The sequence below is a fragment of the Centruroides vittatus genome, unplaced genomic scaffold (assembly GCF_030686945.1).
Source record: "Centruroides vittatus isolate TY-2023 unplaced genomic scaffold, ASM3068694v2 contig_17, whole genome shotgun sequence".
NCBI lineage: Eukaryota > Metazoa > Arthropoda > Arachnida > Scorpiones > Buthidae > Centruroides > Centruroides vittatus.
The window spans coordinates 343,934-371,248 of NW_027121033.1; the positions used below are offsets into that span (position 1 = coordinate 343,934).

Genomic DNA, 27,315 nt, shown 5'->3' on the forward strand with positions numbered 1-27,315 from the left:
AACAAAGAAGGGGCGTAAACCGGTCAATAAAATTCAAACAAGTCAAATATTTACGACTCTAATCAGCATTTAAAAAAAAAAAATAAACTCCAGAAAATACAAAAAGACAATCAGAAATGGTAATGAAAAAGTCAAAATAAGCGTTCGGGAAATTGTAATTTTTTCAAGAACTTTGAAATTTTCGAACGGAAAAAAAATGCAAAGTCAAGAAAATTAAAAAAATAAAAATTGAGATTTCGCTCCGAAAAAATCAAATATTTACTCGGGTCATTAACATTTTTTCGTAATAAACGTCACGATGGATTACGGGCGTGAAACCCCGAAATCGACAAGAAAAAAAAATATGTAAGTTACATTCACGTGGCGCATCGGCAACGTGGCAATTCGCGGAAAAAAATCATCCAAGAAAAAATTAATCATCAAGAAAAATAAAAAATATATATATATATATATATAATCAGTTACGGGAGCGTACAGTAACGTGTCGTTGCTTAGTAGTAAAGTACATGTACGCATGTCGAGTTTAGCCGGGTTGTAAAATGGCGTCGAGGGTGATGTTGACGATAGACGTCCTCATCCGAAACCCTCTTCGACGTTCGTATAAAGAATAAACCTCCCAAACTAAATCTTCGTAACTTTAACATTAAGTTATGGAAGAAGGAGAAGAGACGATCATCAAGATTGATGATCCGTCGTTCTACGATTTGGAGCACGTACCACAAACTATGGACAGTTGGCTGAATGACGATGAGGGTCCTCTGGTTTTCCACAGAGTTAACTCGAAGGATATCATCTATCAGGCCAAGAAGAAGAAGGCAAAGATGATAGGAAAGTATGTGATGGGTGACGTTTTGGGTGAAGGTTCCTATGGTAAAGTTAAAGAGATGTTGGATTCTGAGACGCTGTGTAGAAGGGCAGTGAAGATACTGAAGAAGAAAAAGTTGAGGAAGATACCTAACGGGGAACAGAACGTGCAAAGGTGAGTAGTGTTTGGGTTGCGAGCGGCGCGTGTGGCCGGTGCCGTCGCCGATCGATGTCGTCCGAGTGCGATGCATCGTGATTTTTGCGACGGCAATTTCGGTACGGTTTAGTTTTATGCTAAAAGCGGAAGTCGTCCGTTGCGAGTTTGGGGTTTTTGTAGCCGGAGTCCCGTGGGATTTATCTGCCCGGCCGCCAGCACCAAAAACACTCGTGGCCGGTGCGTTGGCAAGATGCAAACCCGTGGCTGACGACGTTTCGGCGATTTTATCCGCTCGATCCCGTAGGTCCGGAAAGTATTTTACTGGTGTCGTGAAGCAGTCGACTTTGATGCCAAGACCATTTTTTCCAAATTTGTTTTGTGATTGTGTGATTTTGTTGCATCGACGAGCGAGATTTTGTTGCATTTGTCGAGCGTTGTTTTGACTTCTTTGCAAACTGCTTAACTCTAGCTCGTTTGTATTGGCTAATAATTTACAACGAATTTAACTTTTCGCCATTTGAAATGTCGTCCAGGTTTGTAACCTCGTTGACGATTCTACTAAGAATAGAAATGGTTGTGGTACGCAGTAAATGAAAGCTAATCTGGCATTAGTAGTGTGGATTGTTAGATTCAAACAAAATTAGATACGTTCAGACGTGCATCAAACGGTGCATCGGTGAACCCTGATGTACTAAAACATATTCCGGTATTTGCCAACAAGTTTGTTGGTGCAGTGACTCGTGCAGGCACTGGATATGGTGAGTTCTATGAAGCAATATGGCTGCCTCCAGTTATATTTATTAACAACATCATTTTTATAACTGATCTTATTAACCCAAGGTCATTGGCATTTGCAGGCTTGTTTTGTCAAATAAGCCTGCAAATGCCAGTATAGCTCTGTTTGCTTCCGTCGTCTTGTTCTGCCAGACATTCCAGTAAAAGCTTCTTAAACCATTCACCAGCGTATCGGTTGTGGCTAAGACTGATGCAGACTGGAATGTACTCTGTATTTTACTTTATTTTTGTATTAACAGTTAATATGAAGTACTGTGTTGACATTGGATTTTTATTCGCGTACTTACATAGACAAAATATAACAAAATTTTCTGTGATTTTCTCTAAAAATTACAAATATACTGGTAATCAATCGTAAACAATTGGATATGTTTTCTAGTATAACAATTAGCTTTGGCCATTTTTCTTTGTTGTTCGACAAAGCTTTTAACCGTGCAGAAAAGAACAAATAAGCAAAATCTACCATTTTTTATCGTACTTTTGCATCTGTATAAAATAAATAAATGAAAATGGAAGTAAATCGACAGTACTAATCACTTTCGAAACAGATTTTTACGATTGATCAGAAATATTCTAGTAAATCTTGTTATTCTTTTTTTATATTGATTTTAATGCAAGTTTAACTGGGTTTGTGCTACTTTTTCAGGCTTTTTCCTCCCTCATTTTATGGCCTTTTAAGAAAGTAAACTTCTCCACAGCCTTTTATCAATATATTATCTTAAAGTTTTGTACTTTTTGGATCAATTTATTTTCGGTTTTTTCCAAATAAATAAGCTGAGAATTTGTATATTTGATACACTGTAAAGAAATTATTTTTTCTGTATGTAAAATTTATAAGTAAACTTGCATTTTGTGAGTAATTGTCATCTGCACGATATAATAATTATTATTTAAGTTTATCTTATGTAATAATTTGTATGTGACAAAGTACGTGCGGGATTTATGATGCGGTTCCCTAAAAGCCTTTTTTTCCCCCTTGCCTGTTTTGGAGATTTTATTTTTGAAAGAATAAATAACTTTAAAATGTATTCGTTTCTTCATTTAATGCAAAGAATAACATGTTTTTAAGTTTATAATTGTTTATATACAATAAATCTTTATGGTACTGTTTGACCTACTTGCATGTTAATTAGATCGTTTAATTCTGCGGTTTGATATATTCTTTGTTCCATGGTATAACCTTGTCGGTCATTCACTCTGCCAAATTGTTTCTTGGAATTTAATTAGAAGTGAGCATCCTTCCATGTTAATCACCCGTAAAATAAGCAATGTATATATTTATACTAACAAGAGGTCACGATATTGTTCTCACAGATACAATAATACTATTTGTGTGAATAAGCCTCGATAAGAACCTTTTATTGAGCAAAGGGAAAAAGCGCGCTTCTCAAATGTTTTTGAGAAAATCAAAGCTAAAAAAATCCCAAGTGACTAACGAGTTAGTTTTGCAGAATCTTTTGACAGAGACACCGTGACTCAGTGGCAGTGTGACTGACTGAAAATTGTGAGATTGCTGGTTTTCATCTTTGAGCAAGTTTTTAAAATTGTGCAGCTTTTACATAAAATAATAATTTATTTCATACTTTGATTTTATTATTCTTATGTTATAACTTTATTTTTTACTGTCTTCTTGTTTTACTAGCTGCGAAAAGGGAATGTACTTACAACAAACAATAAGAAACCGAAGATGTGACATTGAAATATGATTGTTTAGTGTCATGTATAACAATTCAATGTAATATAAGAAGAAAATGAATTTATTTTTATTTAAAAAGTTAAATTATTCATAATGTTTTTACATTCCTAAATGTAAAAAACTTTAATCTATTTTTTAACCAAAAACAAGTTCACAAGGAAGAAAAAATACTAATTTTTATAGAAAATAAATAGACAAAATGCATAAATCCATGTGATTTTACAATTATTTTATGTAAAAAGTGTGCTGATTTGAACAAAATCCACTTCAGACACAAACCAGTGTTCTCACAAGGAATATGTAAGGAATAACTCATTTTGCCACTTGAGGAAATCATCTCGTCACCTCACTCATTGGCCCAGGCCTGCTTCCGTTCTTTCCTATCTTCACCAATCTTTCTTCACAGTCTTCCTGGATCTTTGTCTTAGTCTATTGCCTGTGTTTTCTGTTTGTTATCAACTATCAGAAAGTCATTTCTTTGGACCGTAATTTAGTAAGACATAAATATTGAAACAAATTAATTCAGTCTAAAAATAGGTGATTAAATCATTATCTTGTACAAATATTAATAATAATGATGATTTTAGAATTAAGTTTGATGATTAGGATATTTTGGAGGGAAAGACCGATCTAAGTAAAAGTCAGTTTACGGTCCAACAACAGTGTGGCACTTCAACGGCAGAATTTGTGGAGTTCTGCTGTTTGATGTCCTCAGTATAGTATCATTGTCATTAAACATGGAAGTTGAATAACGTTTAGCATCCATATTTGATGATGACATCAAATATGCTGAGGTATCTACTAACTAGAGTTTTAATAGAAACTGGATGATGTTCTTATCAACTCCAATGATGGCTATCAATCTAGAGTCTAGGAGTTTTGAGATTGCTAGCTTTTAATTGTGCTTACTGTGCAGCTGCATTACAAATGCTACTTGGACCTAAACTTGTTTGATATGATTTGAGGACTAAACCGGGTCCTCAAGTCACATCAAGTGAGTATTGTATTTGGAATAATCCTGGAATAGAGGCAGTTAGAATGCTAAATGTGTCACTTTTTCTGTTAGCATCGGCTGCAGAATCAAGAGATTACATGGGAACTAGAACATGCATATGATCATCAATATAAAGAATCATTTTTAACAAGTTGATTATTGGAAAAATAGATTAGAAAATAATAAAGGAAGACGTTTGCATAAATAAAGATAAACAAAGTAAGTTAAAAAGAAAGAAATTGCCCAAAGTAGAGAGATTTGAATAGTTTTAACTTTTAACTTTTGAACAGAGAATTGATTGGATAGAAATTTTAGATTAAAAGTGAGTGCAGTCATGTAAAGTAGTTTGAAACTTTGAAAAGATGTTGAAAGAATATGGAATCAATATTTGAAGTAGTTATTGATCTAGGATGATAGATGTATGAAGAAACAAGAAGAAAGATGAAATATTTAATCGTTAGCCGAATTAATCAATTTACCTTTAATGTTGGGTGAAATTTAAAGAAAGCTTTTGACCTTGGCATTCTACTTTCTGCTGTCTGTGCTTAAAGATAGCTCATTAATTGTGTCAAAAACATTAGTGGCTCGTTCATCCTTATTTCAGATAGCAGAAACTAGGAAATTATGGAGTATGTGGATAATAATTAAGATATTTGAGTGTTAAAATTTGAGAAAATTAAAAATAAATAAGAATGTATCATGATACAACTTTGAAAAAGAAGTATTAAAGAAGATATCATGGGAAAGGGATGATGCTGATGCATGGATTTTCATAATAAAGCTGAATTTTTTTTAGTGAGAGATTCCATTAAAATGTAAAGTTGCTAGTGATTGCTTTTGTTATTTTAGAAACTGTATAAAAAAATGTCCAATGATTGCTTTATAAAATTAAAAAACATATGGTTAAAGATATTCTTCCAGTTTTGTAAGATCATTTACCTTAATTATGGAATAAATTTGAATGGGAAATGAATATAAGTGACCGTAAAAATGATTTTTAAATGATATGGAATGTTAAATATATTATTGAAGATTTAGATGTTAATTTATGTTAAATGAATACTTTACTAATGCCTACATCTAGGGCCTGACAAGAAAAGAACAGATGAATTGCTTGACTCTGGAATTAAGTTTAACCTGAAAAGGGAATAATGTTGAACTTAGTTACATATTCCAATCTTTATATTTTCTGAAAATGGTATTAACAAGGATTGTGGAAGACACATCTGAAATTAATACTCTGAAATCTAAAACCTACAGATATGAAAAATCTCCAATTGGGTATAAATATTTTAAATGCGCATGTACTGTATTATGTTTATTGTGTAAGAAAGTCCTCGCTTAACATTTTCGATAGGTTCTTGGAAATAATGATGTTAAATGAAATGATATATAATGAAACCAATTTTACAATAGGTTAAATGATATAAACAAGATATAATTTGGTTAATATTATTCTAATTGGATCATAAGTTACATTTGGCAGCCATTATAGGCTTTTTTGCATAGCTTCTGGAAGTACATTGCATATCTCTAGGGTTCATATAACCCAGATTGGGAAACACTGGTAAAGTATATGAAAATCTTTGAAAAATCAGACCTGTGGACATATCATTAAGAACAGTTATTTCTTATCACACACCAGTTCTCATCAGATTACCAAAATTCAGCAGTGTGAGATCTGAATAGAATGGAAGTGGCATGGAATACGTCCAGAAATTTATTTATGGGCCTCACTCGTAGGTATAGCCCAGAAAGAAGAAGAGGAAAAAAGGAGGAAAAGTTGAAGAGTTAAGGTGAAAGAAAAGGGAAATAGGAAAGAATGAAACATAGTTGTGGTCCATAGAGTCCCATGGCGTTTACATCGTATTTACAGTACTACGTAATACGACATAACAATAGAACGAGGAACATAGAAATTGTTGAGATACATATTTAAGCGCGTGGAGTGAACAAGCGTGACTATTTACATATGTACAGTACAACTAAAGGCTATTAACGTAGTTAACACCAAACTTTCGTAAGCGCAACGTAAATCGACTGACTATATTGTTATTACCACTAAGTAGGAGAATTCAGTTTAGGTTGTTGATACTTTTTGCGAACTCTTTAAAGGCTGCATATATTTTCTTGTTATTAATAAACTTCTTCAGTTCGCATGGCCTAAGTTCACCTTCATCATTTACCTTTTCTCTCAGAATTTTCCTTTGGTTATTAAAGTTTGGACAGAGATAAATGATATATTGTGGCATGTCTGCTTCTTGCAGAGGGCATTGGCACATACCATCTGTCTTTTTAATAAACCTCCTGAGGTAATTCCGAAAGTTCCCAAGTCCTGTCAACAGTTGGGTTATGTTGAAGTTGGTTATTAAATGTCCTAATTTATTACGTTGCTTGACGTCTGGAATGTATTCGTGTGTTATCCTTCCAGTCGTGCCCTCATCCCATCTCTTCTGCCACCTTTGCCAGATGAATTCCTTGATATTCTTTTTTAACCAAGTTATGGGAGTGTAACTATAATTATAGTTATTTGTCCAATTCGGAGCCGAGCGAGCCAAAAGATTCGCCCTCTCGTTACCTTGAGTACCCGCGTGCCCTTTTATCCAATTTAGATTAATTCTAATTTTACTTCTTAGGTGTTTAAGTATGTTAATGCTTTCTCTAACCGCAATCAGCTTGATGTTCATGTTTTTAATCTGATGCAATGCCACTCTGCTATCGCTGTAGATCGTTACCCGATTGAATTTATGGTGTTGTCTGTTCTCATTTATCCAATTGAGAGCCCTGTAGATTGCATATGATTCTGCTTGATTTGCTGTGCAGTGGTTCTGAAGTTTATATCTAGCCTGGTAGATGTTTTTGTCTTCGTTTTTCTACGACTATGGAACTTCCCACTCCCGCTCCTGACTTTGATCCGTCTGTAAAGATACATAGTCCGTTTACTATAGCGCTTTCATTCAAGTTGATGTGTTCATCGATCGTGAAGCTAGGATGGTATGCGTAGTCCTGCGGTTCCTTATCCAGTTTGTACTTCTGTATGTGGTCAGCTGTATTTTTTGCTTCTTCTTTGACCCCTATTTTTTCTGTTTCTCTGTTGTATGTTTCCCTATTGATGCGTCCCGATGATAGTTTTAGTTGTAGAAATTGCCAGACCTTTCCTATAATGATGAGGTCAATTGGTGGGAGGTTTGCAATGACAAGGGTGGAGTCAGTAGGGGCTGTCCTGTAAGATTTTGTAATCGAAATTGCAGACTTCCTTTGTGCTGAAAGGAGTTTCCTTTTAATGCGTGTTTTTGTAACCGCTTCCCCCCAGATCTCACATCCATAGGTGATCATTGGTTCAATTACCGCCGTGTAGAGTAACCTGCATGCCTTACTATCGTAGCCCCATTTGTTCCTTGCAATCAATGCTAGAGAGTGTATAGTATTGACAGTCTTATCGTATATATAATATACATGGTTCTTCCAAGTCATCTTGTTGTCTAGTATGATACCTAGATATTTAATCTCTGTGCTGTTCCTGATTCTTTGATCATCCATTTTAATTATTAGTGCTTTCTTAAGCGGAGTGGATTTTGGGAATACTATGCACTGACATTTCCCGTAGTTAATTTTCAGTTTCATCATTTTACTCCACTGCGAGATTTTCTCAAGAATTTCGTTCGCCCTGTTCTGAAGAACTTTTTGGTTACTATGTGTAATTGCTAATAGCGTGTCATCTGCATAACCCTGGAGTTTACAGTTAAACTCCTTTGGTATTGTACCTTCAATTTTCAGTAGACTGTTATATATGAGATTCCATAGGAAGGGACCAGATCTGGACCCCTGGGGGCAGCCCCTTTTTATTTCCTTGTTAAGATAAGTTTTACCATTATTGATTATGGAAATTTCTCTTTTCTTTAAATAGTTCTCGACCATCTTAAAAATATTCTTAGGACATTTTGTATGTTTAATCGCTTCCAGGATGGCGGGCCACCATGCGTGGTCGAACGCCCCTTTGAAGTCAATAGTAATTAATAGAGTATGCTCCCCTTTTTCCTTAGCTGTTTTGATGTATGTGACCAGTGAGTCTAGAGCACTTATTGTATTTTTCCCTTTGCGGAATCCAAACTGATTTTTATCTATGTAATTGTTACTCTCGCAATGGTATTGTAATCTATTCACCATTAAGCATGGAATACCAATTTTCATTGTTTATTTCTATACAAATCTCAGTGATTTTGAGCAATGAATCATTTTCAAGTCTAGATAAAGAGTTAGTGGCAGGAGGAGCATTTGGTCATAAAATGTAGCAAAATCTGATTGTTGCAACTTCTCCATATATGGGGAAAAAGTGTCGACAACCCCACATCAATACAGGTATAATGAGACCAAAGACGGACATTTAGCTCTGTTATGCTAATATTTATATATAAAATTTCTTTTTAGCATAATTTCCACTATGGTTAAAGAATTGTTAAGATATAAATCAAATGTCAAACATGCTTAATGATCCTGTTATTTTTTAAAGGATTTTATCTTATCAATCTGAAAGATCATCTAAACAAAACAAATCAAGGTTTCAACCAATCGGGTGAAAAGTCAATTGGTCAGATGAACTGAAGTTTGGCAGAAGTCGAGATATTCTCGACTCTTAATGAACTCGAATGCTTGCCAAAGGAGGATGAACTGGCAATTCCTATTCACTTTGCAGCGGTTTGTATGCCAACAAGAACCTGGCTCTACGTAAAGTACTTCTACATATTATGAAATGTATATATACAAAATAGCATTATGATATCTAGTAGTATTACTGTTGTTACTAATACATGTTTATATTCACTTTTTGTTAAATTATTACAGTTTTTCATTGAATATGCAAAAGTTGTTCTTAAATCTTTAATTTTAATGTTAAATTTATTAATAATAGTTAATTTAATTTAGGTTTTAGTGATGTAAAAGTAAGAAAATTTATGAGAAAAATCAAACTTTCTGATGTTTTAACCACTTTAATGTGTAAAAATATACTGAAGGTTTGGTAAAGACAAACCATACAAAATAAATCAAATAATTATACAAAAATATTATCTTTATTAATAAGAAAGCAAGGTGCTAAACAAAACAGTAATATTCTTAACATTACTAATCTTTATTTGCACATAAATTGTCATTACTTGTATGTACAGTACACTGTACATTAAACTAAGATAATATGAAAAGGTGACAAATAGATCTAGTTCTGCTTAATCATATTGATTCCTAGTAGAACCAAATGTTTAGAATTTCTCTATTGCTTTTGACTTTTATTTAGAATATTTAACAGACAACTTGTTGTAGTTCTTGTCACTGTTATATTTGATGATATGCTGTTATGTAACTTACTTATAATTGGGCTGCAATTTGAAAATCACTGATCTATACGTTCCCTTTATTGTCCAACTGACCTTCCTTAATCTTGAGGAGTTAGACGAAAATCAAGACCAGATATTGAAGCTGGAGGCTCCAGTTAACTAAACACAAACTTCTGAACTGGTTCTGTCATGTGATTTTTTTAAATTTAAATATGATTAAAAATTGCAGCCTTGCATTATGTCAATGCCAATAACTAAATGATTTTTACCAATACATTTTTCTTCTAATTCTAAAAATTGCCTTGCTGCCTGTTTAGTTTAAAAAATTATTCTGTTTTATAACATAATGCGAGGATTGTTGTTTAAGAGGCATGTGCTTTGTGATGTTATACTGTAAGTTGACACAAGTCATGATGCATTTTCAGGCTACATCAAAGCAAATTTAAATTAATTGGTTTATTATTAGAATTTGGTATGATACATCTTATAAATTTAAAAATTAAATAAATCTGGAGTGGATTTGAAACCATGATCCCTGCATACCAGAAATGAATGGTATCAGTTGCTTATAGATTTATTAATTTGAACTTACTGTACAATTACACTTGTTAATTATTGCCATAACTTTAAGATAATCTAGCCGTTTATGCTTATATTCAGTTGTCAATTCAGGGCTTGGTTGTGTATACAGTGTATTATTTTAAATTGAATTCTATTTTATTCTTTTCTAACATATCAATAGATGACTTTCAAATACAGTAGAGTCTCTGTAATCCAATATATATCAGACTTGCAGGTGTCAGATTACTGAATTTTGTATGTATGTACTGTATATCACGTATAGTAAAAAAACGCACTTGGTTTACAGGTTAGTTTATTGTATTGATCACAATTGTGACTTTTTTGCCACCATAAATGAAACAAAGAACTAGCGACTGACAGTATAAATGTACATCAGTCTCTCTGTGTATACATTGATGATTGGTAATGCAAAAATCTCTTGCGTGCTGCTCTGCAGAGTTTCGGACTGGCAAGTGACAGACTATAGAGGGACTACTATATATGAAAAAATATATAACATTGATCTGCTTTCATTTTGTTATATTTTAGTTAAATATAAGTAAATTTGACTGATTAGTCTTACCTCTTCAGTCAGAATATCATATTAATTTAAAGAGGAAGAGAATTTTTGTCAGATAAAACATCTGTAAAGTTTACAATTGTATGAATCATTAATTTGTAATCTTATCATTTACTAAAATGAAAAGTGAAGTATTAACATTGTAAATTGATGTAAATTGGTTTGAATTATACTCTAATTTCATTTATAAATTGATTATTACATAGAAACTGAACTCAAAAGTATGGATTTTAAACATTTTTATTAATAAATCAGCAAGAAAAAGTCACTGATTTAGTTACTTTATTATTTTATTATTATTATTGATAAAATATATTAATATGATCATTTTATATATGTTGAGAAATCGTCGTGACATTTTCAAAATGAATTTTTAAATGAATTACATCTTACAAAACTTGCCTTCTATAACGAATTGCCGTATTTATCATTGCTCTTAACAGATCTACCTAATCAATATTTTAAAATGAATTCTTCCTTCCTGTTTATTTTGTTTTATATTATACATATTTTTTTTAATGTAAATGAATGCAAAGGTCAATCCTTATCACTTCTTGAAGGTGAAACATGCTTAGAATTTTAAATCGCTATTTATTTTTGAGGTTTAATTGCATAACGTTTTTATAATTGGATCACTCGTGACTGTTTTTTATCTGAGTACGTTGAGTGTTTTTCCTTCTAACTTTTTCTTTACGTAGCCGAGAAGTTAAAATACTGTCTACCAAACTTCCGGACTACCGCCCTTTTTTTAGTGCATATATTTCTTATATTTTTATTTCAAAAATGAATGTGTCACTCCTTGAGTCTTCTACTACTGTCGACAGGGTGGTAGTGCCCACTTCGGGAATCATTAGGTTAAAGGAATGCTCGCTTGGTGCAGTTATAATAAAAATATTATAATTGGCACTTTACTTACAGAAAGAATTTCTGCACAATCGAAAATCATAAAGTCGGATTTAAATCGAAACATTCACGTGAACACAAAGATAATGCATCCAAAAAGATATATGTGATTTGTAAATAATTTTTGTACGAGGAAGTTTCTAAAAAAAACAATGATTAATGCTTTTTCATAATAAATTCAAGGGAAATTGATTCTATGATAACAATAGATTTGATTATAAGTCATTGAAAACAATGACTAATATTATTATTATTATTTATGGGAAATGGGTATTATTTAAATAAATAAAGTAAAATAGAATTACAGTAGTAAATTTTGGGTTGTTTATCATCAGAATGTAAGGAAATTCAGCAAAATTTTTTTTTTAATTCTTAACTTAGTAGAGAATTACAGAACTAAATTTATTGAATTTCCTTATTTTCATGTTATCCAAATTTGTATTGTCATCGCTACAACTAAAATTATTGTTTAAAAAATACAAAACAGATAAATGAGTGTGAGATGTGGTTGATAACTTTTAAAAAAAGACTTGGTATCATATTTACCAAGATATTTGATCTTGTGGTGTATAAATTCCAAATAATATTTATGTAAGCAAAATATTAGAAAGATTTCAGTTTACAAATTTTATACTATTCCAAAATATGATAAAATTTAAGCTAATTGATTCTTTATTGTCGTCGTTGGCATCCATTAAATTTCATAACAAATGCTTTAAATATAAATATGATTAACCAAAACTTTTGTAATTGAAATCTGTTGTATGATTTATCGATTATTTTATTTTCGTCTGTCATAGATAAAAAGAATTGCATCGTGATTTGTAAATTAATTTTTGTAATTTTCGCAGAAAAATTTAAATAATTCACTTAATATAATTTCCCTTGTTATTTGTTTTTAATATTATTAAATAATTCTTTGCATGTTGGAATATATAATAAATGTAATTTTATCAGCTATCTTATGAGACAAAAACAGGTTTTCGAGTGTTTTGGCATTCAGAGCCGAAATACCTGTTAGTTGATTGATCGGTCAGACCGCCCAATCAGCCCGTCTGTAAAAATTGCAATGAATTAGCTGAACGGATTAGTTTCGGTGTTTGTTTTTATTGGATAGAGCTTAGAAAATTTTAAATAAATTAATTATTTTTTTTCTTCTTTGTCTTTGCCTTTTCTCGTGTTTGTATAGGATCAGCATTTCCATCTTTAATCTGTCTTCTCCACTTCTCTCGATCCAAGGTATCCTCTCTCACCTCCATTCTCTCTTTCCCAAATCCTCTGCCACCTTGTCTCTACACTTTATCAAACTTTTTAATATATTCTAAAAATACTACATGAACATCCAGATTCCTTCAACAGGCTCTTAAGGAAAAGTAATTATTAAGCATTTTGGCAGAATGCAGGCTATCATCACTTGTTAAATATAATAATTAACTAAATAACTAAATTTATAATAACTAAAAATAATAAGATAAATAAACGATGGCAACCTTCCTCCTGCCAAATTGCTTATTAATTATTCTGCTTTAATAGCCCAATAAAAGAATCTGGCCATTCGTTTGGTATTTGAAGTAATTATTAAATAAAATTTACTTCTTATATATTTGTCGATAAATAACTTTTGAATTTCTTCCACCAAATTAAAATTTTTTGTGAGAAATTATCATAAAACTCTAAATTTCACAATTATAAGTGACCTTACTTTATATAATGTGATATTATAATAATATTGTTATTATGTAACTAATTAATAAAATGCACTTGTCGGTGATAACCATGTTTGACATGATTTGATAAAATATTACACGTTAAGCGCTGACCAAATTGTTATTTATGAAGTTTAATTGATATTTTATTCATAATTTGGACTATATACTGAAATATATGAGATATATGAGACATATGAATTTAAAGGAGGTTACTAGTTGTGATACAGAATGTGTTCATTGAAATAATGAGTTCGAAGAAACATGCAAGCTCATATTATCTTCAAAATTTGCATGAAATGAATCTCAGACCATTTTGAATTTTTATTGCTTACAATAAAACTATTAAATGTTAATTTGTAACACATATAGATACATTTTTTTGCAGATTTTAGACAAAACTACACCATTTTTAATGTTATAATTAAAACTGAGGTTATCAATACTTCAATAGGAAATATAACAAATGTTTTTCCAAATCTAATGTTTTTTTGCTTTCAGCTTTCATTTTTCCTCATTTTTTTTCTGGCAAATGCATTGCTATTGACAAACTGTCTAGCCGAATTGATAAATTTCTGCTATTACAAATGTCCAATCAGACATTTAGTTTCTCCAATTCAGTTTTTTTTTTTTTTTTTTTCTATGGAAAAGGATCAATAAATAGAGCTTTCTTAAAAATTTAACAACCTGTTTTTAATTAAATTAAAATAGTTTAACAAGTTTAATCTCCATTTTAATTCTAGTTATGCAGTTAATTTGTTCTAGTGTAATAAGTTTGCATCACAAGTATATTATCCGTTAAATTAGATTATATATTTTAATAGAGAAATACAGCTGTTGCGTCGTCTCAGCCACAGGAACGTTATTAAGTTGGTCGACGTACTCTACAATGAAGAAAAACAAAAGATGTACATGGTAATGGAATACTGCGTATCTGTTTTACAAGAATTATTAGACAGCGTACCTGAAAAAAAATTTCCAATCTGGCAAGCACATGGGTAAGCACGGTTTAATTATTTATCGGTTTGAAATTGAGTATTATAATAAGAAAACAAAATTCTGACGTCGAAAGAAAATAAGCAATTGAGTTAACGTGTTTTTGTTTTAATACAAGATGTCTATCAGGAAACTTTTCTTTTACTTTTGACAGCCGTATCCTGTAATTCGTTAATTCAGCGAAGGTTCTAAGACATAAACATTTGCACAATTATTTTTCCATTATTTTTGTAGAGTGGAGAATAAATATTTTTAAGAAACTTTTATTTTTTTTAAATTAATATCTTGAATGAAATCTTATTGTGTCATTTATTTAAGATAATAATTAACAAACACCCATTGTAAATTATATAAGCCTATACAATGACTTAAATTCTTTATTTACATTATATAAAAATTATTTACAGAATATGCAATGTAATCTTTTATAAGTGCTAAATTACTTATTTGTTATACATTAATTCAACTTAAATTCCCTTCGGTTTATATTATACAGAGTGGCCCAGAAAACAGTTAATCGTATTGTGCGTGTAGGATTTTTTTAAAGCACCATAAGGCTGCTGCCTTGTGATGCTTTAAAACCCTCAAACCCAACATTTCGGGGTAACATAAATGTTTAAATTTTTAAAAATAAATTTTAACACGCTTAATACTTAAATTTAATATTAGTTACTTATCTCTGGTGAGAAGCCAAACAACTAAAAGCCAAATAAATTTATCATTAGATGCTCGAAGCACCGAACCGAATAAAACCAATTAACCTTTGCAATTGATCTCCAATTACAAAAAATGCAAATTTGAGCATTAATTGAACGATTATTTGACTTCAACTTCGCTGGAGAGTGGCCCGGCTGTTAAATTACCAAACTTCTTTTTGGATCTGCTAATTTAACGGTCCGGCCACCCAGCGACTAATTGAAACTTCGAGGAATTGGATACATTTCGTAGAAATTACGAGAAATATTAAATTGGATAACCCAAAATCTCTTTATTTTAAGTCACTGAGTGTACGTAGCTACATGTGCATAATTTATTGAAGAATTTTTAATCTCCTGTTAAATCCACATGAGCGCATAAAATCAGGTTTGACTATATATATATATACACACACATACATACACACATGGTGTATCCTTCAGAATGTGAATCATTAAATATTTTATACGCCATTCCATTTAGCCGCTTTAATGCCTTGGCGTATTTAATACCGAAATGCAGTTTTGACATTAACAAAAACAAGGTTGGTGGCCATAGAGAAATTCTTGGCAGAATGTCAAGAATTCATTAATTTTCGTAGCGAACTACAGATAAGCGTTACGTGAATATTTATTAAAGTTCTTTAAGGAGTAAAATGGCGGTTCTTAAACCTCTGTAAATGCCAAATTGGTTGGATGATTTAAAAGTGGATCGGGGGGGAGAACTAAGCGCACGTGTCGGCATTGAGGTCGCAAAATGAAGTTTAAAAATCAAAGTAAGTTTGTCGTCAGCGTTACGTAATAATTGCATTTTGATTTTAAATTTTCGTTTTAATTAAACTCTGCGTAATTGTTTTTTTTTTTAAGTCGTAAGTTTGAATAAATGTGTTCTTGTATGCATCGTTTCGGGAAATTCGTCTTCGTCTTTTTTTTTTTAAGAAGCGGTAAATTTAGGGATATTCTTAGGGAAAAATCGCTAGATTTTAACTGAAATTTTTCGCGAATTTCTGAAAATATTGGATAAAATACCCATCTTTAACGAAATTTCTTGTTTCGGGGATTTAAAAAATGTAAATGTCTCAATTTCACAATTTTAAAAAGAAAGTTTTTTCGGTTTTTACTTACATACAATTTTTTAAATTATCGTTACGCAGTATCAAAATGAATATAAATTACTCCATTAGAAATATATTTAGGATATGTTTACGTTATGCTTTACGTATTTTACTTAATTATATAATTACGTTATATAATGATATAATTACGTGTACAGTACATGATAGGGAATTGTTTAGATAATAATGATTTAGATGTTTACATTAAATGATTCTCATTTAGGGAAATTCATATAAAAATGGGGAAATTTAGGGATTTATTCGAAAATATGCTGTTTGTTTAGGGAAATTCGTTGTAGTTCTTATTTTTTTTTAAATTTTGGTATAAAAAAAAATCGATAAATTAATACGGGATAGTTATTGAATTTTTCTGAAGAAAAAAAAAATGATAATTTTACTTAAAATCGATTTTTTTTAAATGTACCGGAATCAACGTATTTTGTAAATAAATCTCAAAAATTTTCCCCTTTTTATTACTTTTATTTATTATGTTAACAAACACAGCGTATCAATTAGAACGGATGAAATTGTTAATAATGCTAATAAAGTAGACGATAAAACTAATAATTATTAATATTGATGATACACGGGCCTAAATTTTTCTTTTGACAAAATTATAAAATTCGCATAGAATTGATTGTGAATCCGATAGGGAAATTTTCCTTCTTTGAAGGAAATTTCCCTCCTCTTCCATTTTGTGAGCGAATTTTTTCCCTTCGATAGAATCGATATTAACAATAACAACTGAACAGAATTTTTGCTTTTATCTTTCAGTCCAACGAACGTTTATCAAATTATATGTTTGCAACATAAAAAACTTTCAGAAAAATTAAAAATTCGTAGCAGACGACCATTCGCTTCCGGCTCTGGTGCTACTGCACGCGCCTTGCAGACGATCTTACGTCTCTTTTCTGATTGGTTCTCATTCTTCCAGAAACGCTAAAACGTCATCACTCATCACCCTTCCATTCGGAAATTATCAATTTAATAACGTTTTATTATTCATAGAGTAGTTAGTATCAATAATAAATAATCCCTAAAATATTTCTACAGCAGATAAAACATTTAAAATATACCCTTTTCTTAAATCTGATTGGAAGACATAATTTCAAATATGAATTTAAATTCTGAGATGATGCCCTTCGGAAGAAGTGAATTTAAACGATGATTTAAAAAGCCGTTTAGTTATTATGCGATATAATTTATTACAAATAGATATTTCTGTCAACTGCTGGATGGACTCGAGTACCTTCACAGTCAGGGAATCATCCACAAAGACATCAAACCGGGCAATCTTCTACTCACTAACAGCGGGATGTTGAAGATATCCGATCTCGGCGTGGCGGAGGTAAATCGAGTGCCTCTCTCGGTTCTCGTCGTATTAACTTACCCGTTAACGTCTCCTCTGTCTTTCAGGCTCTTGACAGATTTGCCGTCAACGACATATGCCACACGAGTCAGGGATCGCCAGCTTTTCAACCTCCAGAAATCGCCAACGGCTTGGAGAGTTTCTCAGGGTTTAAAGTGGACGTCTGGTCATCTGGTGTTACGCTGTAAGAACATCTTCTCTAGAATAATAATAATGAATGCATGAATCTGTTTTGTATTCGGTTCACCTTTGTGTACCATTACAATAATGTTGAGAACGTCTCAATGCTAAAAGTGGAAGTCTGGTCACCTTGTGTTATGCTATAAGAGTTTTTTCCTTTGAAACTTAAAGTTCATATTTCAAAAAGATGTAAGTCTGGAAATGTGAAAATATGATTATTTATGTAAATGAAACACTGCATATTGTAGTTGGTGTTGCAATTTGTTGAATCCAATGTGGGCCTTTGTCATTTTTGACAATGAAGGCCCACGTATCGAATATGCTATAGTCAGTGGTGATATTCATCGGGTTCGCACAATGTTGTTAAAATTTTCAGTTTTCCAAACCTTGTTAAACACACGGAACATTTCTCAGTGGTTTTGTTTTTTTTTTTTTTTTAAATATAGTAAAATATACGTATTATACTCTGTAATACTACTAAACTAGAGCCTTATATCCCGTTCGCACCGCGCATTTCAATCTAGATTGTGAGCAAGGTCGGGGACTATGTCTTGGTGCGATCTCTCTCGACCGTTTCAATCTCGACCAAAACGAGGTTTAATCACGATTGATTCAAGAGAGTTCTTGAAACTAGATCTGGTCATAAGAAAGATCCCAGAATTCCACGCATATGAGAAAATACAAGATGGCTGCGGAACACGTGTCGGGCTATGGACAGTGAAATAAAAAGGATATTGTATTTCGAGAGATGATGACATCTGTCTATTATCAGCAGTGCCATTCGGGGTAAAAAAATTTCTCTGCCTAAAAAAAGGCAAAAAATAAAAAAAAAGGTTGACAGCAGTAATATACTATTGTTACCTGGTCTTCGCCCAGGGCTCGTTACGCTCCAAATACGCCACTGATTATTAGATAAATGGCAAAAAAAAGATATTGTATTTATTTCTAGCCAAACTTCCATTTCATTTGTCGGTGATTGTCAAGGAAAAATTTTCTGCTAGCGAACCCTTTGTTAACTATTTCGAATATCACCACTGGCTATAGTGTATACGTGTGGTGTGTATTGTAAGCTTTGAGACATTTTGAGTCATCCGTTATAGAGTGACAGTGCCGTTTATTGTTCTAGCAGACATTTTTGTAATGAAATTTTATGTAAAAAAATTAGTTATTACAGAAGTCTGTGTATGATCTGATCAGCATAACTCCAGAACTGATCAGCAGGATGATGTTATATTCAGAAATATAACATCATCCTGCTGATCGGTTCTGGAGTTATGTCTTCTTGAAACATGAACTTTAATTATAAACACCCTGTATACTTCTTTAATATCCATATTGCTAAATTATACTTCAAAATCCAGTTTGTCAGGATATATTAGTTATTTATAAAACATTAATATCATTTCACTCATTCTTGCCCAGAGATTTCTTGGATTAATTAAATTACTAGTGCTTATTAATGCCAATTATAACAATAAAATCATAAAAAAGCACAGTTCAATTTTGTGCATTTGGCAACAGATGATGCCTAATGCCTGCTTCTAGGGCCAAATTACTTAGGTTTAATGCATGTAAGGATCAGTGTTTGCACAGAATTCATTTGCTTCAATTCCTAAATTATTGTTGGCAGTGGGGTACGTTAACACTCTTTTAACAAATCCCAATATGTAGAAATTCATGGGTGTCATGTCCATGGGGATCTGGGAGGCCATACCAAAGGTTCTCCTTGTCCAATCCATCGTTGGGGCAGATGTTGATTGAGGTATGACCTCAACATTATGGAAGTGAAGTGGAGTCTTCCCATCTTGCTAGAACATGTTCTAAATGTCCTCTTCCAATTGAGACTGTATAATGTGTGACAAGAGGTTGAATATTGTATGACACCATTTGAGCTACTCATCGTACTCATGTTCAACTTGACTAGTTTCGTTCTGTGTGTAAATAAACTTTTTAAGTTGCTCTTTCAGCTCTTTTATGTACTTTGCAGACTCAATGATTAATAAATTTTTAAACTCAGAAAGAACATTTAGGGACACTTGTATTTTATCAATAGCAGGAACAGCAATGTTGTTTTCCACTGACTAATATTTTCATGAAAACAGAAGCATATTTCCAATTAAACTGGGTGGGAGGGTGAGGCTGGATTAATGAATATGTACTGTATCAATGTATCTACAATGCTAATTTACTTTTTGAACCTATCAATGTAGCTGTCATTATTACTAAATTACAATAAAAATTACAAAAATATACAAATATTTTTGCACAGAATTCATTTGCTTCATGTAGCCTGCATATATTATATTGTAATTTAAAGGTATACTTTTAATTTTACTACAGTGAAATTCCATTAACTTGGCATAGTCAGAACTGATGCAGTGCTGGTTTATTGTCTATGCTGCCTTATTAGACAACGGAAGATTTTCTGATTTTTTTTTTATTCTCTGGACGCAATTTTACGTATTTTTGCATTAAAACTGTACAAATCTACCTTTTTATGGTTTTTTAACATGCCATTTCAATTTTTCAGGCTATTTCTACCCTTGATTGACTTTAAACAAGAACGCTATTCTTATTTTGTGCTTTTTACACTTTTATTGTGTGTAAATACAGATGCACTTTAAATTATCAAAGTGCATTACCAGTACTGTAGCTGCTTGCATGATAATTATGGATTCCAAGTATCCTAAATACTTTTCATATCAAACCCTTGCACTGATATCTTTGGAAAAGTCTTTAGAAAAATCATGCATGAACTGACTGATTTTTACCTAGCATCTTCATGTTGTCTTGGTCTTCCTATTTCCATGACATTTATATTGGATTATACAAATTACCACCTTTTAAATACTCCAGCAAATAATTTAATATTGTAAAAACGTTATAAGGATATAAAAAATAAATATATAAATAGCTCAACAGTTTCGCATTAAAAAATTATTGTCTCCTAATAATTACAGTTTATCTTCATAAAACGATTTCCACGCTGTGGACAGAGAGTCGACCTCCCTATGATTGATACAAGTTGTTTTTACTTGTGCTTTATAAATTTCAAGTTTTTCAAGATGTTTGATAGAGTGCTTGTTAGACGTGGGTCTAAGAATGGAAACCTGGTTCCATATAACTTTAATTTCCTGTTGGTTAGTGTAAGATGCTAAAACAGTGCTATCATTGTTTTTTCTAATGGAGTATTTATGTTCTTTGATTTTTTATTCCAAGCTTCTCAAAGTAGCACCTACATAATTTGTATAATCTTTCTAATCCAGTATAAGTTAATATTTTTTTTATATTGGAAGTAGTCAATGATGATAGTAAAGAACGGTATGTCAATAGCTTCCCAATGATGTGCTCAATGTGCCAGCTTATGTTTTGCAGGCATACTGGATGCAAGTTTAAAGGAATTTCACTGTAGTTGTTTATGTTATTGCTGTTTTACACTCAGAATATATGGGAATTACAATTTATGACTAACATTAGTACATACAAAAATATTTCCAAGGATTCTGTATAGTCTGGTATTAGAAGAGATCCATGAGTTGCCACACTGGGTGACACCGCTGGCAAGGAGAAGGATCTGCAAAAATAGGCGTAGCACATTAATGTACACTTACATAAGATTTTTCTGAAACTTTTTAGAATTTATTTGCACTAAGAAGGGTTTTCTATGTCTACCATGGGTTCGGTTATATCCACAATGGAACCAAACATATCCAAGTTAGTTCACCCAAAAAATTTCTATTCAGCCCAATCTCCCAGAGTGGCACTCCTTTACTGTCTTGGCTAACGTCTTTTGGAGCTCTCCACAAAGTGGAGCTGTTGCATGGACTATTGCTATGAGCAATACTACATTGTTTATAGTACCTAATGTCTGTACAATATGTGTATTATAGTGAGGAGATTTTTGTTAGCTAAGCTCCTCCTAGATTTCTTGGCAAATTTTAACAAATTAGCTATTGATAGACAAGGGTGGGTCTGCAGATGTGCAAAAAGCTTCTTGTTTTCTTATCTGATGATCCATTCTGGTGGTATCAGGTTGCAAAGTTCAGAGATTTCTGTCATTTTGTTTAGGATGTTGATAGTGGATCATTGCAATATGTTACTATCAGATTCACATATGAGTTAGTTGTGTATGTAGTTTTTGGAATGTGTGGCCCTGATATAAGGCCCTTGCTTTTATCCCGCAGATTGTCCACTAGTTTATATATACGAGGGTAATCCCAAAAGTAAGGTCTCCTATTTTTTCAGAAATACAAAGAAACGTTTATTTTTAATAGTATTTACATCATTTTAAAACTTGAACATTTATCTATTTTTCTACATAATCACGATTTTGGTCAATGCATTTTTATGCATTGATCAAAATCGCAATTATGTAGAAATGGGTTTTGGCAATTTTTGTATGCCCGTGTCATACCAGCTTGCCACCATATCATGTTAAACCGATTCACATTCGTCACCAATTGACGAAAGTGTATGGCGAGTCATGCATAGGTGTCAAAAACGTCCTCAAGTGGTGTAAGGAGTTTGCAGCTGATCGTACTGAAATTCACGATGAAGAAAAAAGCAGGAGATTGTCTATTTCCAATGAGACAGTCGCGAAGGTTGAGCAAACCATGCATGAAGATCAACGAATCACTCTGGATGATCTCTGCATTTTGGTTCTTGGGGTTTCCCTGAAGCACCATTCATAGGATTTTAATGGAAAAGTTGCAATATCGGGAGTGTGTGCAAGATTGGTCCCACGACATGGCGGAGAGCTGGTATGACATGGGCATACAAAAATTGCCACAGCACCAAAAAATTGCATTGACCAAAATGGTGATTATGTAGAAAAATAGATAAATGTTCAAGCTTTAAAATGATATGAACATTATAGAAAATAAACGTTTTTGTATTTTTGAAAAAATAGGAGACCTTACTTTTGGGATTATCCTCGTATATCCTATGCCTTTATAAGTTTTTCAGAATATTAAAGAAGTTAACTATTAAATTATTCATTTAAAATGAAAAATTATTCCATATTCTTAAGTTTAAAACATCTTTGTTTTTCTTCATAAAGATGTCACTTGAGTTTGAATAACAAATTGCAAGTTTAATTTATATATTTTCTTTTTTATTAGATACAATATCACAACAGGAAAATATCCATTTGAGGGCGATACAATATATAAATTATTCGAGAATATCGGAAAGGAAGAAATTACCATTCCTGAAGACTTGGATCATCCATTACAAGACTTGCTTATGGGTAATTGTGCTTTAATATTCTCCATTCACAACTTGTAAATCTATGCTTTCATCTTACAAGGAGACAGTCAGATGTTTGTGTCCCTGATTCAAATGAAAGTTGGTGAGCACGTAGCCCTGAAAATCTTTGAGAAGCGGGTCCTATTATTTGAACAAAGAACTATTTACGTTTAGGGCTGTGTGCTCATCAAGTTTCATTCAAATCGGAGACACGAACGTCTGGCCGTGTCATTGTTAAATTCTATTTAAAATATTAAGTAAATATATATTAAACAAAGAAATGTAACTGTTGCAGGTATGTTGCAGAAAGAACCTCTTCTCAGGTTTTCTCTACAACAAATTAGACAGCACGAGTAAGTAATGTGAAAACACGTTTAATTTTCATCCATCTTTATTTACGTAGTTGCAAACAATATATGCATATGCTCTAAAAATGACCAAACTTTCTTGTTCGTTGCAGTTGGGTTAAGAAAAAGCATCCAAGGCTATTCGAGTGTGTAAATATTCCAGTTCGCCCCGATGGAGACGATTTGAGAAGCATGACCGTCATTCCTTACCTTCAAGACTTGCATTGGGGAACAGATTCTGGAGAGGGAGAAAGTGAAGAATACATCACCGAACACGATCTGCAAGGTAATTTAGTCATGACGTACAAATCGGAAGCCTTTGCAAAAATATAGAAACAATTTTTACGTTGCCATTTTGTTAAATTATACAAAAGTTTGTTTTGTTTCAAATTTTAGTTGAATTTATTTATCCTTTCAGTTTGTTTTCTTGTATGATTGATATTTATCTAGTCAAAATTTGGAATTGTACTCTCTTGTTTTTAAAAGTTGAATTTTTATTTTTAATGTTTACAAATAGAAAATTTGATATCTTGAATGTGTGTTAACTTTTTTTCTTTCTGATTTCAATTGCCATATTTCTGTTTTGTTTAACTCTATATTTTTCTGTTATTCGGCAATTAACAATGATGTGTTCCATCAAATCTCATTTAAACTTTTTTCTGATGCTTTTTAGAAACTTAGTAAACATTAGTCACATTTTATGTATATTGTTCAGAAATTTTATTATAGCTTTGTATATTTGCATGTATACTGTATGTGTTTCTAAGTTGACATTTTTTTTAAACTATATTAAATAAAGTTTGTGTATGTTTGATCCTCTTGCATAAATACGTTATATAAGTACAGTGGCATAGGAAACCATCTCGTTCTCATAATTTGAAAAGGCTGGGAGAATCTTTTACTAAACAATATTATTTTGACATATGGAAATATAAATCACAATAGATCCAGCCTACATAAAGGTGACTCCACACATTCATTGCCAGTGTTTGTCATGTGGCAAGCACATATGTATACACAGTTATTGTAGAAATTACAAATGTCTGTCCGAGGTTTGTCCCCTCATTCGGCATGAGGAGTGGAAAATTGCAAATACCAAATATTTGTCAAGCAAAGTCGCGAGTAAATCATCAATACTGAACGTATGGAATTTCCTTCGAACAAAATTATGCCCGAAAAAAAGCCACGTGAGAATATTAATGCATTAGTCCTCTACGTCCTCGGATTTGTTTGGATCTTTCCTTTGCCACTGGATGAAAATTGAATACATTAAACATTAAACGAAGAATTGTTTTGGTAAATATTAATTTGTTAAAATCATATTTTAGTTTATAAATCACCAATGGTACATTCAAGCATCTAAAAAGCATCAGAAATTGTAGTGTCATCTAATGTAATTCGAGCAAGAAGTTATTGTATTATGATTTTTTTTCTTTACTCTAGTATTTTTTTTTTTTTTAATTTTGTTTCAAGAGTTATTCAATTAGTTTCTTTTATTTAATTAACCAATTACAAAAATAAATGGCCCTTTGGTTTATAGAAAGTTACTTATTTAAAAAAAAAAAAGGTACTATATAATATAAGTGATGATCATCTGAAATGAATCAATTTTATATTTCAGAAATGAGACAAAAGGATCACGCTCCAAGGGACAATGTGGAATGTGTTAAAAAGCATAGGAGAAAACTTGCAAGTTGCATGAGCGTACGTAAAATCAATACGTGCAGACAGTCTTGACATCGACAATACGCAAAGATTCCGTTTAAATCACATCAGATATTGGTGACTCCTTGAAAATTTAACCTTTGGTCGTATAGGTGAGATTTGACCAGCAGGGGTTTGTTCACAGTGACGATTAGACACAGATTTCTATTAAATTTATGGCACTGTGCATTAACGATTCCCCCCTTTCTTTAATGTTCGCACGGGTATGGTGCTAATGTAACACTTTTTCAGAACGGTATTTTTTCGAGAGGACATGAGATTAAAAAAAAAAGATCACCTGTTAAAAAAAATATATTCCTAGTCACAAAAAAAAATATATATATAATATATATATATTTTATTGTTGTTTACAATCAATGAGATTTGGTGGAATTCTCCAGGCGAAATGCCCCTGTTGGCTTAACAAATGTTTATCGGGAGAGCATTTTAACTGCTCTTCTTAGTTACTTGTCAGACCAATTCCGTAGTGTTCGAATCACTGCCAGTTTGTGCCATAAAGCATGCATTTGATTTATCCCTCTTGCCATTATTTGTCACATTTTATAATATCGCATGCAAAACGATATTTTCAGCATGTAAATTAAACATTTAATTCGTATAATCCTTGCTTCTCATTTTTAAAACTGGGCGAAATGAGACGGAGAAAGGTTACGCTTTTGTTTTTTTTCCAAAAGAATATATCATTTTGTGACATTGACTGTACCGATTGCAGAGTCTCTATATCATATAACTTATATATTCAGCAATAACAATTTTAATCGAAACGAGGTGTTTTGAAAGATGTCAATGTGATCCGAGTTGAAATTTTATAAGAAGAATGTTCTTATAAAATTTCCTATAAAAAAAAAAAAAAACAAATAATGTATACTACGTTTATTAGAATGTTGGATTTTGGTATTAGAATTGTTCGTAATTCCTATTAAAAATTCCTTGTTCACCATTCAGCAAAAACTAAACGAAGTGTTTATTGTTGAAAATCTTATCGGGCTGAAACAAAAAGCTGCTTTCATATTCACACAGGCAATCAGCTTGATTCTGGACACGACAACTCGGTGACAAAAATTATTTTGGAAATGATAAATGGGATGCTTTTAATCTGACATTGTCAAATTTACAAACTATAAATCCAGTCTGCTTTGAGTGCAGAATTTGCGACGATAAATAAAGTGGGAAACATAACGAATGTTGCGTTTTCTGACAGGAATTTCCCACGTTAAAATCATTGCTGACTTCTGTCACAAAAAACAAACAATAGCATGGAAAAATGACAAAATTTTGGTTACAAGTAATCTATTCTGGGAGCAACTGGGCAAAACCCCTTAAAAATATATTTACTTCAGAATGTTTAAAAATCTGCACATACTGTTGATTTTTAATTCTTTGAAATTCAAATGGAGAAAGTATAATTACCAATGTCAAGTCAGTCACCGAGTCGACCGTGTTCGGTTTAGAAATATCCCATTTGTTTCTCCTATTTCTAAGTTGTCACTTTGTAAGACGGGCCGGATTTAATTTTCAGACCAGGTTGAAATTTATGAGCAGAGATAACTCAAGGTACGTTGCAATTTGTGTTTTGATTTTCTGCCGCAAAGTCTATTGATTACCGTCGGTCACACAAAACTTGCAAGAAACTCCTCAAAGATTTTGTCAGAAACAGATTTTGTTTTCTTACTTAAATGCAAATTGTAAGTTGATGTAATCGTACAAAATATCACAGATAATCCTGGAGTTGAAATTGCAGCTGTGGTTACCAGGAATTGTTTACTCCATACTGGAGATATCTTTTGATTGTAAATTAAATTTCCTGGTAGAAAAAAAAAATGTTGCATCACTTGTACAGGAAATAAAAACATCTGTTCCATTAGCGAGTTTGTTTTTCTTTCTTTTCTGACGACTAACATCACAGAAAATAGTGACTGTTCTACAAAAATAAGTGCGGATGACTCAACTATTGTCTGCAGGGCAGAGGCTCTCTGTTCTGTGAGTACTAAGAGAGCCTCTTCTTTTGTATGCCCAGTGAGATCAAAGATTAGCATGTCTGATAGCAAAGGCTTTATCCCAAGACTTTGAAGATCTGAAAGGACTCAAACCTGGGCCCACCAGAGCAGCAAGCCA

General features: G+C 32.2%; 2 protein-coding genes across 2 annotated transcripts in view; one reads left to right on the plus strand and one right to left on the minus strand.

Annotated features, from left to right (window-relative positions):
* LOC136969072 (ubiquitin carboxyl-terminal hydrolase MINDY-2-like) overlaps positions 1–27,315 on the minus strand; it is a 114,670-nt gene that overhangs the window by 59,686 nt on the left and 27,669 nt on the right. The window lies entirely within an intron of this gene.
* Lkb1 (Lkb1 kinase) lies at positions 495–27,064 on the plus strand. Its single transcript, XM_067263140.1, has 8 exons — positions 495–979; positions 14,351–14,524; positions 17,548–17,680; positions 17,749–17,885; positions 23,002–23,129; positions 23,424–23,481; positions 23,589–23,761; positions 25,097–27,064. Exons 1-8 carry the CDS (start codon positions 651–653, stop codon positions 25,210–25,212), a joined length of 1,248 nt encoding a protein of 415 aa, XP_067119241.1. The 5' UTR covers positions 495–650; the 3' UTR covers positions 25,213–27,064.